General features: G+C 44.3%; 2 protein-coding genes across 2 annotated transcripts; both read left to right on the top strand.

Moving 5' to 3' along the window:
- Positions 1-1,716: 1,716 nt before the first annotated feature.
- LOC138897286 (uncharacterized) lies at positions 1,717-2,667 on the top strand. The gene is made up of 3 exons (XM_070183250.1): positions 1,717-1,749; positions 1,873-1,978; positions 2,093-2,667. The coding sequence occupies exons 1-3, from the start codon at positions 1,717-1,719 to the stop codon at positions 2,665-2,667; spliced, it is 714 nt and encodes a 237-aa protein (XP_070039351.1).
- A 9,601-nt stretch (positions 2,668-12,268) lies between these two features.
- Positions 12,269-15,008, top strand: LOC138897285 (uncharacterized). Its single transcript, XM_070183249.1, has 2 exons — positions 12,269-12,310; positions 14,136-15,008. Exons 1-2 carry the CDS (start codon positions 12,269-12,271, stop codon positions 15,006-15,008), a joined length of 915 nt encoding a protein of 304 aa, XP_070039350.1.
- Positions 15,009-15,697: the final 689 nt, after the last annotated feature.

Genomic DNA, 15,697 nt, shown 5'->3' with positions numbered 1-15,697 from the left:
TAAATGAGGCAATTAACACAAGATCGGTGTTGATATGATTATAGATTGATTTGAGGAAGTTGTATGAATTGCTCGAGGTGAAGCATTTGGTATTCGGCACGAGTACTGTGAGTATTAATCTTACCGCAATTTGTGTTTTCATAACTTGCATGATTTATACATGATTTATTTTATATGAATATGTTATCGATTATTTTGAGTTGCATGTGGGACTGGTCTTTTACTCAATATGATACCGAAATAGTTATTTGGCATGATCACCGTTATTTTAAATATTTCCTTTGTCACTAGATAAGTTTTACCGTTACTTGAAATTATTGTTATCGAAATGATATTTCATAATTTGATAAGAACCGATATGCCCTACATTATTTTAAAATATTTTCCTATGAGTATATATGGATTACAAAGACAATTATAAATGGGAGTAGACTATGAAGGATCTCGTAGCTAAAAGCAGGTTCGTGAGACCTGGTGCACCTTGTAATTACAGATTACCGTTATAGCCCTCGCTAGTGGGAAGGTAGAACTAGCATACCGTTACCGATTTTCCTCGAGTAGGGACTACCATTATATTTAACTTCTTGCGAAGAAGTCCACAGTTATACCGATTACATGATCCGTTCATTGAAACCTCCCAAATGTGAATATTGATATTATATAGTGGTTACCGAGCTTATTACTGAATTGTTAATTGTGTATATATTTTCCTACGAGTATATATGGATTACAAAGACAATTATAAATGGGAGTAGGCTTTGAAGGATCCCGTAGCTAACAGCGGGTTCGTTAGACCCGGTGCACCTTGTAATTATAGATTACCGTTATAGCCCTCGCTAGTGGGAAGGTAGAACTAGCATACCGTTACCGATTTTCCTCGAGTAGGGACTACCGCTATATTTAACTTCTTGTGAATAAGTCCACAGTTATACCGATTACATGATCCGTTCATTGAAACCTCCCAAATATGAATATTGATATTATACAGTGGTTACCGAGCTTATTACTGAATTGTTAATTGTGTTATACTACAAGAAAAACATGATGAGACTGAAAATTATTTATTGTTTCTGAAAAGGCATTTTCATGTTATTTTCTGTTTGACATACTAGCATGTTTTCTGACTTGTTCCCAATAAACAATGGTTGTGGTTAAGTGTTATTACTCACTGAGCTAGCGACTCATTCCCCGCTAATTTTGTTTTTACAAATACATCAGTTGACGCGGGCGAGGATTTCGTTAATTAGAGCGCACATGTTGATAGTTCTTGGTGAGCCTCGCACTTGTTCGCGTGGGCGGAGATTTTATTTATTGTTATGGTCTTTAGTTGAACTCTTAGAGTCGCTCCATAGTCAATATTTTAGTGTCATGAGTATTCTTTTGTTATTATAGTCTTATGTTGAGTATCGTTCTTTATTATCAAAGTTGAAGATAAATTAGTATTTCTGGTTGTTAGTAGGTTGATTAGTAATGGTGGACACTTGTTTTGGTTAATTGATAAGTTGTCGATTGTTTGGTTGGATATTAGGATGGTTGGTTGTTGATTTTGAGACAGAAAAAAATTTTGACAGTCCAAAAATAGGGAAAACTCTGTCCGATTTTCTATAAAATGCCGATGAGGCTTACTTGGGGGCACTTGCTCCTAAGTGCTGGTCATGATCATAAATTGGGTCGTGACAAAGTTGGTATCAGATCTTAGGCTTTAAGTCCCGAGTCATGGAGCAATGTTTAGTAGAGTCTTGTTCATGGGTATGTAGGCGCCCATACTTATGATCTTGAGGCTACTGAATATCTAGGAATGTTTTCCCTTTTTTCATTCTTTAATCGTGCGTTGAGATAACTTGAGATTGATAAGATAACTTGAGATAACAGTTGGCACCACCAGTGCCAACTGTTGTACCTACTGTTGACTTACCTGCAGACGCAGTGGCAAGGTTATTGAATGTGTTAGAGGCATTGGTGCCTACTCAGGGTGGAAGTTCAGCTCCTCAGGCTACTTTACAAACACAAGCACCTGCAAAGACTCACACTTTCGGGAATAAGGAGGTATCCCTGTAAGAGTTCCTAAAATTGAAATCATCAAAATTCACAGGTTCTGATAATTCAGCAGATCCTCAAAGTTTCTTGGATGGGGAACTCAAGGCATTACGTGCTATTGGATGTTCTAGTGAGATAGCCATGGAGATCACAACATACAAACTAGAGGATATGGCCAACATATGGTATGAAACTGTATTGCTAGGAAGGCCAGTAGGAGCAGCACCACTGACATGGGACGAATTCACTAAATTGTTCACGAATCATTTTCTTCCGGACAGTCTGATGCAAAAATATGCTAGAGACTTTGATAGATTGGTTCAGACTCCAGATATGGATGTGTCAACATATAACACCAAGTTTTGTAAGCTTGCTAGATATGCCCCTTACTTGGTGCCTACCAAAGAATCTCGAGTTCAGAGGTTTGTTGATGGATTGGTTGGTCGTCTATACACTGCAGAAGCCCCACAGATGAAGACTTTATGCTACTCTGATGCAGTCGACCTTGCTAGAAAGATTGAAACCAAGGGACGTGAGGAGCGTGCAACTAGTGATTTACGTAAGAAGGCCAAGATAGGAGGGTCTTTTAGTGGCGGTTTTAGTGAAAATCAAAGAGCAGGAAATCAATGACAACAACAACAGAGTTCTTAGATAGGGACACACTTGTCTTCATAGTCCACATACATACCACATTACAGACAGGGTTATAGGGGACCATCATCTTCTTGACATCATAATTTTGAGCAGATATATGACACTAATCCAGTCTGGCAGACTTGTGGTAGATCACATTTGGGCCAATATCGTGTTCTAACTTGTCACGACCCAAAACTAACCCCTGTCGTGATGGCGCCTATCGTGGAACTAGGCAAGCCGACTCATTTCCAAAAAAACCGATATTTCATTTTAAAGATAATTTCAAGGTTATTTGACATAAAACCTCCATTAAAAGAGTTCAAATCAAAGAAAAACAGAAGTGCGGAAAAGAAAAGCCCGACATCGGGGTGTCACTAGTCATGAGCATCTGCTACAATCTGTCTAACAATATCAAGGCTAACTCAGCCTGAAAAATAGCTAAATACAACTAGAGGAAGATAAGAGGGAGAAGAGCAGGGGCTGCGATCACCAAACAGCTACCTTGCTATCTCCAAGAAAATCTGCAACCAGAACACTCAATAACCGCTACCGTGTCCAGCTATACCTGAATCTGCACACAAGGTGCAGGGAGTAACGTGAATATGCCAACTCAGTAAATAACAACAATAAATAAAGACTGAGCAGTAGTGATGAGCAATAAAGCATATAACGTTCATATCAGGAAATCTCAGTAAAATACCACATGCTTTTAAAATCAGGATTTGAATCAAACATCTCGTTTAAACCCAATTCCAGTAAAAATCATTTAAAGATATTTTTCCAACAGTTTTTCAAACAAATGCTCACTGCAAAAGTGAGCAAAAAATGATGAAATCATGAACAGCCCCTCGGGCAAAACATCACTCATATACAGCCCTTCGGGCAAACCTCACAGTCACTCGTGCCACTCGGGCATACCTTACAATCACTCTTGCCACTCGGGCATACCTCACGATCACTCTTGCCACTCGGGCATACCTCACAATCACTCTTGCCACTCGGGCATACCTCACAATCACTCTTGCCACTCGGGCATACCTCACAATCACTCATGCCTCCCAGTCACTCAGCACTCGGCACTCGCACTCAGTAGGTACCTGCGCTCACTGGGGGTGTGTACAGACTCCGGAGGGGCTCCTTCAGCCCAAGCGCTATAATCTGCACGGACAACTCACGTGCGATAATAATAAAGTATGCTGCAGGCGGGCAGCCCCGATCCACACTCATCCTCACAAATCAAGCCCTCGGCCTCACTCAATCATAAAGTATGTTGCAGGCGGGCAGCCCCGATCCACACTCATCCTCACAAATCAAGCCACTCGGGCATTTCAGTAAAATAGGGCATTCGGCCCAAAACATTTATGTGCATCAAAATAGAGTCATAAAACTGAGTTATGCGGTAAACAAGTATAAACATGACTGAGTATAGATTTTCAATCAAAAACAGTGAGAGGATGTTAAGAAACAGCCCCTAAGGGTCATAACAGCATCGGCACAAGGTCCAAACATGGCATTCAGCCCAATTTACAGAAATTCTTTCTAAAACATATAAGTATCAAATGGTTTCAACAAAGTATGCAACTTTACAGTTGCTACGGGGTGGACCAAGTCACAATTCCTTAACAGTGCACGCCCACACGCCCGTCACCTAGCATGTGCGTCACTAAAAATAGTAGAATGATACGAAATCCGGGGTTTCATACCCTCAGGACCAGATTTACAATCGTTACTTACCTCAAACCGGTCAAATCTCTAACCCGCAATGATCTTGCCTCTAAACTCGGCCTCCAAATGCTCTGAATCTATTCACAATCAGTACAGTACCATCAATACGTGCTAATGGAATGAATTCCACAAGAAAAAGTACAAAATTAGACCAAAACCCGAAATTGGCTCAAACCCAGCCCCCGGGCCCACGTCTCGAAATGTGACAAAATTTTCAAAACTAGAAAGCTCATTCACTCACGAGTCTAACCATACCAAATTCATCAAAATCCAACATCGTTTGGTCCTTCAAATCCTTAAATTACTTTCCAAAAATTCCAAGCCCTAACCCCTCATTTCCACAAATTACCATGATTAAAACAACGGGAAATCACCATATATACAAGTATTAGGGCTCAAGTAACTTACCTCAACGAAATCCCCTTGATTCCCTCTTCGAACCTCTCCCAAAAGCTCCAAAACCCGAGTTGAAATTGTGAAGAATGACCAAAATTCGCGAAGGGTTCTATTTATGGTTTCTGCCCAGGTTTTTCGCACCTGCGGTCATTTTCTCGCACCCGCGCGACCGCACTTGCGGTCTAAGAAGCCGCACCTGCACAACTCACTTAATCACCCAGATTCCGCACCTGCGGACCCCTTCCTCACATCTGCGGTCCCAGGTGCGCATCTGTGAAACCAGTCCAAACTTCTCATCTTCGCATCTGCGCTCAAAGCCTCGCACCTGCGGGCTCGCAGATGCGGCCAATTCTTCGCACCTGCGTTTCCAGCCTTGGCCCAGCGTCTCCCGCACCTGCGCATTCCCCACGCGCACCAGCAGCCTCGCACCTGCGAACCTTTCTTCCGCAGGTGCGGAAATAGCAGAAGAAGCAGCTCCAGCTACAATTTCCAACTTCAACAAATCCGTTAACCACCCGGAATCACCCCGAGGCCCTCGGGACCTCAACCAAAAATACCAACAAGTCATATATCAACATACCAACTTAGTCAAAACTTCGAATCACTCAAAACAACATCAAATCATCAAATTACCGTCGGATTCAAGCCTAAGAACTTCTAAATTTCCAAATTCGGCAACCGATGCCAAAACCAACCAAACCACGTACGAATGACCTCAAATTTTGCACACACGTCACAAATGACACTACGAACCTACTCCAACTTCCAGAATTCCATTCTGATCCCGATATCAAATTTTCCACTATCGACTGAAATCGTCAAATTTCCAATTTTACCAATTCAAGCCTAATTCTACCACGGACCTCCAAATCACATTCTGGATGCACTCCTAAGTCCAAAATCACCTAACGGAGCTAACGGAACTATCAGAATTCAAATCGGAGATTATTTACACATAGGTCAACATCCGGTTGACTTTTCCAACTTAAGTTTCTACTTAAGAGACTAAGTGTCTCAATTCACTCCGAGTTCCTTCCGGACCCGAACCAACTAACCCGATATAACATAATATAACTGAATAACACAAAAATAAGTAGAAATGGGGAAAATGGGGCTATAACTCTCGAAAAGACCGGGCGGGTCGTTACATCTTCCCCCTCTTAAACATCCGTTCGTCCTCGAACGGGTCTAGAAACATACCTAGAGTCTCGAATAGGCGTGGATATCTGCTCCGCATCTCCCGCTCGGTCTCCCATGTGGCCTCCTCCATAGGCTGACCTCTCCATTGCACCTTCACTGAAACTATATCCTTTGACCTCAACCTTCGAACCTGCCGATCTAAAATAGCCACCGGCTCCACATCATAAGTCATATCACCCTCCAACTGGACCGTGCTGAAATCCAAAACATGGGACGGATCTCCAATATACTTCTGGAGCATGGAAACATGAAACACTGGATGCACACTCGACAAGCTGGGTGGCAAGGCAAGCTTATAAGCCACCTCCCCTATCCTCTGTAGCACCTCAAAAGGTCCAATGAACCGGGGGCTCAACTTACCCCTCTTCCCAAACCTCATAACACCCTTCACGGGTGATACCTTCAGCAAAACCTTCTCCCCAACCATAAAAGACACATCACGGACCTTCCTATCCGCGTAGCTCTTCTGCCTGGACTGCGCCATGCGAAGCCGCTCCTAAATCACTTTCACCTTATCTAACGCATCCTGGACCAAGTCTGTACCTAAGAGCCTAGCCTCACCCGGCTCAAACCATCCAACCGGAGATCTACACCTCCTCTCATACAAAGTCTCATACGGAGACATCTGAATACTCGACTGATAACTGTTATTATATGCAAACTCCGCGAGTGGCGGAAACTGGTCCCATGAACCCCCAAAGTCAATGACACAAGCACACAACATGTCCTCCAATATCTGAATAGTGCGCTCGGACTGCCTGTCTGTATGAGGGTGAAAAGCCGTGCTTAACTCAACCTGAGTACCCAACTCTCGCTGCACGGCCCTCCAAAACTGCGATGTGAACTGAGTACCCCTATCTGAAATGATAGAAACTGGGACACCATGAAGGCGAACGACCTCTCGGATGTAAATCCCAGCCAATCGCTCTGAAGAGTAAGTAGTACCAGCTGGAATAACGTACACGGAGTTGGTCAGCCGATCCACAATAACCCAAATAGCGTCGAACTTCCTCGAAGTCCGTGGAAGCCCAACTACAAAGTCCATAGTGATTCGCTCCCACTTCCACTCTGGGATCTCTAACCTCTGAAGCAAGCCACCCGGTCTCTGATGCTCATACTTAACCTGCTGACAGTTTAGACACCGAGCCACAAACCCAACTATATCCTTATTCATCCGCCTCCACTAATAGTGCTGCCTCAAATCCTGGTACATCTTCGCGGCACCCGGATGGATGGAATACCACGAGCTGTGGGCCTCCTCAAGAATCAGCTCTCGAAACCCATCTACATTAGGCACACATATCCAGCCCTGCATTCTCAGCACCCCGTTATTACCAATAGTCACATCCCTAGCATCACCTCTCTGAACCCTGTCCTAAAGAACAAGCAAGTGGGGGTCATCATACTGATGCTCCCTGATACGGTCATAAAGAGAAGACCTGGAGACCACACAAGCCAATACCCGGCTAGGCTCCGAAATATCTAATCTGACAAGCTGGCCCGCTAAGGTCTGAACATCTAATGCCAAAGGTCTCTCTGCTACTGGAAGATATGCTAAACTCCCCAAACTCTCTGCCCGGCGACTCAAAGCATCGGCCACAACATTGGCCTTCCCCGGATGGTACAAAATAGTAATATCATAGTCCTTAAGAAGCTCCAACCATCTCCGCTGACGCAAATTAAGATCCTTCTGCTTTAACAGATACTGCAGACTCCGGTTATCTATATAGATCTCACAATGAACCCCATACAAATAATGACGCCAAATCTTCAAGGCGTGAACAATGGCTGCTAACTCAAGATCATGGATAGGATAATTCTTCTCATGGGTCTTTAACTGGCGCGAGGCATAGGCAATCACCCTACCCTCCTGCATCAAAACACAACTAATGCCTATCCTCGAGGCATCACAATACACGGTGTAAGAACCTGAAGCTGATGGCAGAACTAACACTGGAGCTGTGGTCAAAGCAGTCTTAAGCTTCAGAAAGCTCTCCTCACATTCATCTGACCACCTGAATGGAGCACCCTTTTGGGTCAATTTGGTCAAGGGCGATGCAATAGATGAAAATCCCTCCACAAAGCGACGGTAGTAACCCGCCAAACCAAGAAAGCTCCTAATCTCCATGGCTGAGGACGATCTAGGCCAACTCTACACCGCCTCTATCTTCTTTAGATCCACCTGAATACCCTCACTGGACACCACATGCCCCAAGAATGCTACTGAACTGAGCCAAAACTCACATTTAGAGAACTTTGCATAAAGCTTCTCCACCCTCAATCTCTGCAATACAACCCTTAAATGTTGCGCGTGCTCTTCCTGGCTACGGGAGTACACAAGGATGTCGTCAATGAATACAACGACGAATGAGTCCAAATAGGGATGGAATACACTGTTCATCAAATACATGAACGTTACTAGGGCATTGGTCAGCCCAAAAGACATCACCAAGAACTCATAATGGCCATATCGGGTCCAGAAAGCTGTCTTAAGAATATCTGAATCCCGAATCTTCAGCTGGTGATAATCGGACCTCAAATCGATCTTGGAGAACACCCTCGCTCCCTGAAGCTGGTCGAATAAATCATCAATACGAGGCAAAGGATACTTGTTCTTGACTATGACCTTGTTCAACTGCCTGTAATCAATACACATTCTCATGGAACCATCCTTCTTCTTCACAAATAGAATAGGTGCACCCCAAGGTGACACACTAGGCCGAATAAACCCCTTATCGAGGAGTTCCTGAAGCTCGTTTTTCAATTCCTTCAACTCTGCTGGTGCCATACGATACGGTGGAATAGAAATGGGCTGAGTGCCCGGCACCAAATCAATACCAAAGTCAATATCCCTATCAGGCGGCATGCCTGGTAGGTCTGCAGGAAATACATCCGGAAAATCACGTACCACTGGAACAGAATCAATGATAGGAGTATCTGCACTAACATCCCTCACAAAAGCCAAATAAGATAGGCAACCCTTCTCAACCATGCGCTGAGCCTTCAAATATGAAATCACCCTACTTGGTACATAATCTACATAACTGCTCCACTCAACCCTCGGAATTCCCGGCATAGCCAACGTCACCGTCTTAGCACGACAATCTAGAACAACATGACATAGAGATAACCAGTCCATACCTAATATGACATCAAAGTTAACCATATTGAGCAACAATAGATCTACTCGGGTCACCAGACCCTCAATAGTCACCACACATGACCGATATACGCGGTCCACAATAATAGTATCGCCCACAGGAGTAGATACATGTACAGATGAAACTAAGGACTCACGGGGCATATCCAGAAAATGGGCGAAATATGAGAAAATATATGAATACGTGGAACCAGGGTCAAATAATACTGAGGCATCACTATGGCAAACTGAGACAACACCTGTAATCACAGCATCTGAAGCAATAGCATCTGGTCCGGCAGGGAGAGCATAGAAACGGGCCTGACCACCCCCTGATCTACCTCCCCCTCTAGGGCGACCCCTAGCTGACTGACCTCTACCCCGAGCTGACTGGGCGGGTGGTGAGGTAGTTGGTGCTGTAGTCAGAGGTTGACTCCTCTGCTGAGATGGACCTCCATAACGACGAGGACACTGCCTCCACTTATGCCCAAGCTCCTCACACTCAAAACAACTCCCTGGTGCTGGCAGAGGAAACTGAAGGGAACCCCTAGCACCGGGATGACTAGTAGAAGAACCTGGCATGGAAGAGCCCTGAACAGGTGGAGCACGGAACGAACTCTGAATTGGAAGGGCACTAAGTGATGAGAAATGTGAGAACCATAGCCAGATGATGTACACCGATGAAATGGTCGAGCTGGCTGAGCCTTTCTGAAATGACGACCTCTACCGTGCTGGAACTGACCCCAAAAGAAGCACCGCTCCACGAGGCCTCTTGGCCACCCGCTCAACCCTCTCCTGATCGCGAACCATCTCAATCTGCCAATCAATGTCGACAACCTCATCAAAGGTAGCAGCCAAAACTTGTTCCCTGGTCATGAGCAACTGAAGCTGATAAGTGAGGCCATCTATAAACCTCATGATCCTCTCTCTGTCCGTGGGAACAAACCAGATAGCATGACAGGTCAACTTGTAGAACTGTATCTCATGCTGCGTCACAAACATATCACCCTGGCGGAGCCGCTCAAACTGTCTACGCAACTCCTCTCTGCGGGATCGAGGCACGAACTTCTCCAAAAAGAACACGGAGAACTGTTGCCAAGTAAGGGGTGCCGCGCCAACAGGCCTACGCCTCTCGTAAGTCTCCCACCATCTGAGTGCAGCCCCAGAAAACTGAAAGGTAGTGAATGAGACCCCACAAGTCTCCAAAATACTAGCAGTATGGAGTACCCTCTGACACCTGTCCAAAAAGTCCTGAGCATCCTCTCTCTCTGTGCCACTGAAAGGTGGTAGCTAAAGTCTCCCAAACCTCTCCAACCTGCGCTGATCATCCTCAGGCATAGCAGGAACCACATAATCCTGAGCAATAGAACCCGACTGGGCTGGTGGTGCCTCCGGTGTCTGAAGTCCCTGAATAACCTGCTCAGGTGTGCGAGCGATGGGAGTCTGAGTGCCTCCCCTGGCCTGAGAAGTGGTTGCGGCCGTCGAAATAGAGACCGCCTGAGCAAGGCCAGTACACGCTATCAAAATCTGAGTTAGGGCCTCCTGAAGGCCTGGAATCACAATAGGCACAGGTGGTGCCTGAGCTGGTGCATCAACAACTGGAACTTGGTCTTGATCTGGGACAACCGGTGGATCTGTAGGTATTGCCCCAACTACTGTACGGGCTGTACCTCGGCCCCTACCACGGCCTCGGCCTCTCGCTGCCCTGGCTGGTGGTACTGGTGGCTGGCCCTCCTAACCGGTAGTACGAGTCCTCACCATCTGTGAGAGAATGAAACAATAGATGTTTAGTTACTAGAATCAACAGATTCGCACGATAAGAATTCAAGAGTGTGGAGTTTCCTAAAGGTTCTGCAGCCTCTCGAAGATAAGTACAGACATCTCCGTACCGACCCGCAAGACTCTACTAAACTCGCTCATGACTCGTGAGACCTATGTAACCTAGCCTCTCATTCTAATCTGTCACGACCCAAAACTAACCCCTGTCGTGATGGCGCCTATCGTGGAACTAGGCAAGCCGACTCATTTCAAAAACAACCGATATTTCATTTTAAAGATAATTTCAAGGTTATTTGACATAAAACCCCCATTAAAAGAGTTCAAATCAAAGAAAAATGGAAGTGCAGAAAAGAAAAGCCCGACATCGGGGTGTCACTAGTCATGAGCATCTGCTACAATCTATCTAACAATATCAAGGCTAACTCAACCTGGAAAATAGCTAAATACAACTAGAGGAAGATAAGAGGAAGAAGAGGAGGGGCTACGATCGCCAAATAGCTACCTTGTTATCTCCAAGAAAATCTGCAACCAGAACACTCAATAACGGCTACTGTGTCCAGCTATACCTGAATCTGCACACAAGGTGCAGGGAGTAACGTGAGTACGCCAACTCAGTAAGTAACAACAATAAATAAAGACTGAGCAGTAGTGACGAGCAATAAAGCATATAACGTTCATATCAGGAAATCTCAGTAAAATACCACATGCTTTTAAAATCAGGATTTGAATCAAACATCTCGTTTAAACCCAGTTCTAAAGATATTTTTCCAACAGTTTTTCAAACGAAGGCTCAATGCAAAAATGAGCAAAAAATGATGAAATCATAAACAGCCCCTCGGGAAAAACATCACTCATATACAACCCCTCGGGCAAACCTCACAGTCACTCTTACCACTCGGGCATACCTCACAATCACTCTTGCCACTTGGGCATACCTCACAATCACTCTTGCCACTCGGGCATACATCACAATCACTCATGCCTCCCAGTCACTCAGCACTCAGCACTAGGCACTCGGTACTCGCACTCAGTAGGTACCTGCGCTCACTAGGGGTGTGTACAGACTCCGGAGGGGCTCCTTCAGCCCAAGCGCTATAATCTGCACGGATAACTCACGTGCGATAATAATAAAGTATGCTGCAGGCGGGCAGCCCCGATCCACACTCATCCTCACAAATCAGGCCCTCGGCCTCACTCAGTCATAAAGTATGCTACAGGCAGGCAGCCCCGATCCACACTCATCCTCTCAAATCAAGCCACTCGGGCATTTCAGTTAAACAGGGCATTCGGCCCAAAACATTTATGTGCATCAAAATAGAGTCATAAAACTGGGTTATGCAGAAAAGAAGTATAAACATGACTGAGTATAGATTTTCAATCGAAAACAATAAGAGGATGGTAAGAAACATCCCTAAGGGTCCAAACAGTATTGGCGCAAGGCCCAAACATGGCATTCAGCCCAATTTACAGAAATTCTTTCTAAAACATATAAGTATCAAATGGTTTCAACAAAGTATGCAACTTTATAGTTTCTACGGGACGGACCAAGTAACAATTCCCCAACAGTGCACGCCCACACGCCCGTCACCTAGCATGTGCGTCACTAAAAATAGTAGAATGATACGAAATCCGGGGTTTCATACCCTCAGGACCAGATTTACAATCGTTACTTACCTCAAACCGGTCAAATCTCTAACCCGCAATGATCTTGCCTCTGGACTTGGCCTCCAAATGCTCCGAATCTATTCACAATCAGTACAATACCATCAATACGCGCTAATGGAATGAATTCCACAAGAAAAACTACAAAATTAGACCAAAACCCGAAATTGTCTCAAACTCGACCCCCGGGACCACATATTGAAATCCAACAAAATTTACAAAACTAGAAAGCTCATTCACTCACGAGTCTAACCATACCAAATTCATCAAAATCCGACATCGTTTGGTCCTTCAAATCCTTAAATTACTCTCCAAAAATTCCAAGCCCTAACCCCTCATTTCCACAAATTACCATGATTAAAATAACGGGAAATCACCATATATACAAGTATTAGGGCTCAAGTAACTTACCTCAACGACATCCCCTTGATTCCCTCTTCGAACCTCTCCCAAAAGCTCCAAAACAGAGTTCAAATTGTGAAGAATGACCAAAATTCGCGAAGGGTTCTATTTATGGTTTCTGCCCAGGTTTTTCGCACCTGCGGCCATTTTCTCGCACCCGCGTGACCGCACCTGCGGTCTAAGAAGCCACACCTGTGTAACTCACTTAATCACCCAGATTCCACACCTGCGGACTCGCATCTGCAGTCCCAGGTGCACATCTGCGAAACCAGTCCAAACTTCTCATCTCCGCATCTGCGCTCAAAGCCTCGCACCTGCGGGCTCGCAGATGCGGCCAATTCTTTGCACCTGCGTTCCCAGCCTTGGCCCAGCGTCTCCCGCACTTGCGCATTCCCCACGCGCACCAGCAGCCTCGCACCTGCGACACTTTCTTTCGCAGGTGCGGAAATAGCAGAAACAGCAGCTCTAGTTGCAATTTCCAACTTCAACAAATCTGTTAACCACCCGAAATCATCCCGAGGCCCTTGGGACCTCAACCAAAAATACCAAAAAGTCATATATCAACATACCAACTTAGTCGAACCTTCGAATCACTCAAAACAACATCAAATTACCGTCGGATTCAAGCCTAAGAACTTTTAAATTTCCAAATTTGGCAACCGATGCCAAAACCAACCAAACCACATCCGAATGACCTCAAATTTTGCACACACGTCACAAATGACACTACGAACCTACTCCAACTTCCGTAATTCCATTCCAACCCCGATATCAAATTTTCCACTGCCGACTGAAATCGTCAAATTTCCAATTTCGCGAATTCAAGCCTAATTCTACCACGGACCTCCAAATCACATTTCGGACGTACTCCTAAGTCCAAAATCACCTAACAGAGCTAACGGAACCATCAGAATTCAAATCCGAGATCATTTACACATAGGTCAACATCTGGTTGACTTTTCCAACTTAAGTTTCTACTTAAGAGACTAAGTATCTCAATTCACTTCGAGTTCCTTCCGGACCCGAACCAACTAACCCGATATAACATAATATAGCTGAATAACACAAAAAGAAGTAGAAATGGGGAAAACGGGGCTATAACTCTCGAAATGACCGGTTGGGTCATTACATAACTGGAGAGTGCTTTCGGTGTGGCCAGTTGGGACATCACTTGAGGGATTGCCCTCAGCCTCCGAGAAATTTCAACCAGGCTTCTATTCAGTCAGCTGCACCTACTCAGACCACTCATAATACGTTAGGTGCTACAGGTATAGGAAATAGAGGTCGAGGTGCTGGAGATTGTGCTACTGTGAATCAAGGACAAGAGAATGCTGGTAGAGGTCAGGTGAGAGTTTTTGTATTTACTAGACAGGATGCTCAAGCCTCGAATGATGTGGTTACAGGTATTCTTTCTGTCTGTTCATTTGATGCACTTGCATTGATTAATCCATTATCTACTCACTCCTATGTGTCCTCATACTTTGCTTTGAGGTTTACTAGAAAGCCTGAGCTATTGAATGATCCTTTTCTAGTTGCTACTCCTATTGGAGAGTCTCTATTAGCTGAATACGTGCATCGTGCTTGTCAGATTCGGGTTGAGGGTAGAGATACTCTAGCTGGCCTTATTGTACTTGATATGATTGACTTTGACATGCTGATGGGAATGGATTGGTTATCTTTTTACTATGCTATCGTCGATTGTCATGCAAAGATAGTCAAGTTTGATATACCAAATGAACCTAGTTTTGTTTTAAAAGGGGGTCAGGTTCTAGAGACTTGCAAAGTTGTATCTTTTATGAAGGCTCAACGACTTCTGAAGAAAGGTTGCTTGGGTCTCTTAGCTATTGTAAATGACACAAGAAAGGAAACAATTAGTATAGAAAATGTTCCAGTAGTGAGAGAATTTTCTGATGTATTTCCTGAGGATTTACCAGGATTTCCTCCAGTACGAGAAATAGATTTTGGTATTGATTTGTCACCTGACACACAGCCCATGTCAATACTGCCATATCGGATGGCACCAGCAAATTGACGGAGCTAAAACAACAACTACAGGATTTGTTAGATAAGGGTTTTATCAGACCGAGTATATCTCCATGGGGTGTACCAGTACTGTTCGTAAAGAAGAAAGACGGGTCCCTGAGAATGTTCATTGACTACATGCAGTTGAACAAGATAACAATACGCAATAAATATCCTTTGCCTAGTATAGATGACATGTTTGTTCAGTTACAAGTTGTGGTTAAGTGTTATTACTCACTGAGCTAGCGACTCATTCCCCGCTAATTTATTTTACAGATACAACAGTTGACATGGGCGAGGATTTCGTTAATTAGAGCGCACAGGTTGATAGTTCTTGGTGAGCCTCGCACCTGTTCGTGTGGGCGGAGATTTTATTTATTGTTATGGTCGTTCATTGAACTCTTAGAGTCACTCCATAGTCAATATTTTAGTGTCATGTGTATTCTTTTGTTATTATAGTCTTATGTTGAGCATTATTCTTTATTATCAAAGTTGGAGATAAATTAGTATTTCTGGTTGTTAATGGATTGATTAGTAATGGTGGAGACTTGTTTTGGTTAATTGATAAGTTGACAATTGTTTGGTTGGATAATAGGATGGTTGGTTGTTGATTTTGAGACAGGAAAAATTTTGGATAGTCCAAAAACAGGGGACACTCTATCCAATTTTCTGTAAAATACCGATGAGGTTTACATGGGG

The sequence above is a fragment of the Nicotiana tomentosiformis genome, chromosome 8, assembly GCF_000390325.3.
Source record: "Nicotiana tomentosiformis chromosome 8, ASM39032v3, whole genome shotgun sequence".
NCBI classification, from domain to species: Eukaryota; Viridiplantae; Streptophyta; class Magnoliopsida; order Solanales; family Solanaceae; genus Nicotiana; species Nicotiana tomentosiformis.
This window is presented reverse-complemented; position numbering and strand designations above follow the sequence as displayed.

Bases quoted from the DNA above. Each gene is read 5' to 3' on its own strand.
- LOC138897285 (XM_070183249.1), top strand. From the start codon at position 12,269: ATGACTGAGTATAGATTTTCAATCGAAAACAATAAGAGGATG. The intron at 12,311-14,135 runs GTAAGAAACATC...CGGTGTGGCCAG, and splicing joins TCGAAAACAATAAGAGGATG to TTGGGACATCACTTGAGGGA.
- LOC138897286 (XM_070183250.1), top strand. From the start codon at position 1,717: ATGGAGCAATGTTTAGTAGAGTCTTGTTCATGG. The intron at 1,750-1,872 runs GTATGTAGGCGC...TTGAGATAACAG, and splicing joins TAGTAGAGTCTTGTTCATGG to TTGGCACCACCAGTGCCAAC. The intron at 1,979-2,092 runs GTTCAGCTCCTC...CAAAATTCACAG, and splicing joins GGTGCCTACTCAGGGTGGAA to GTTCTGATAATTCAGCAGAT.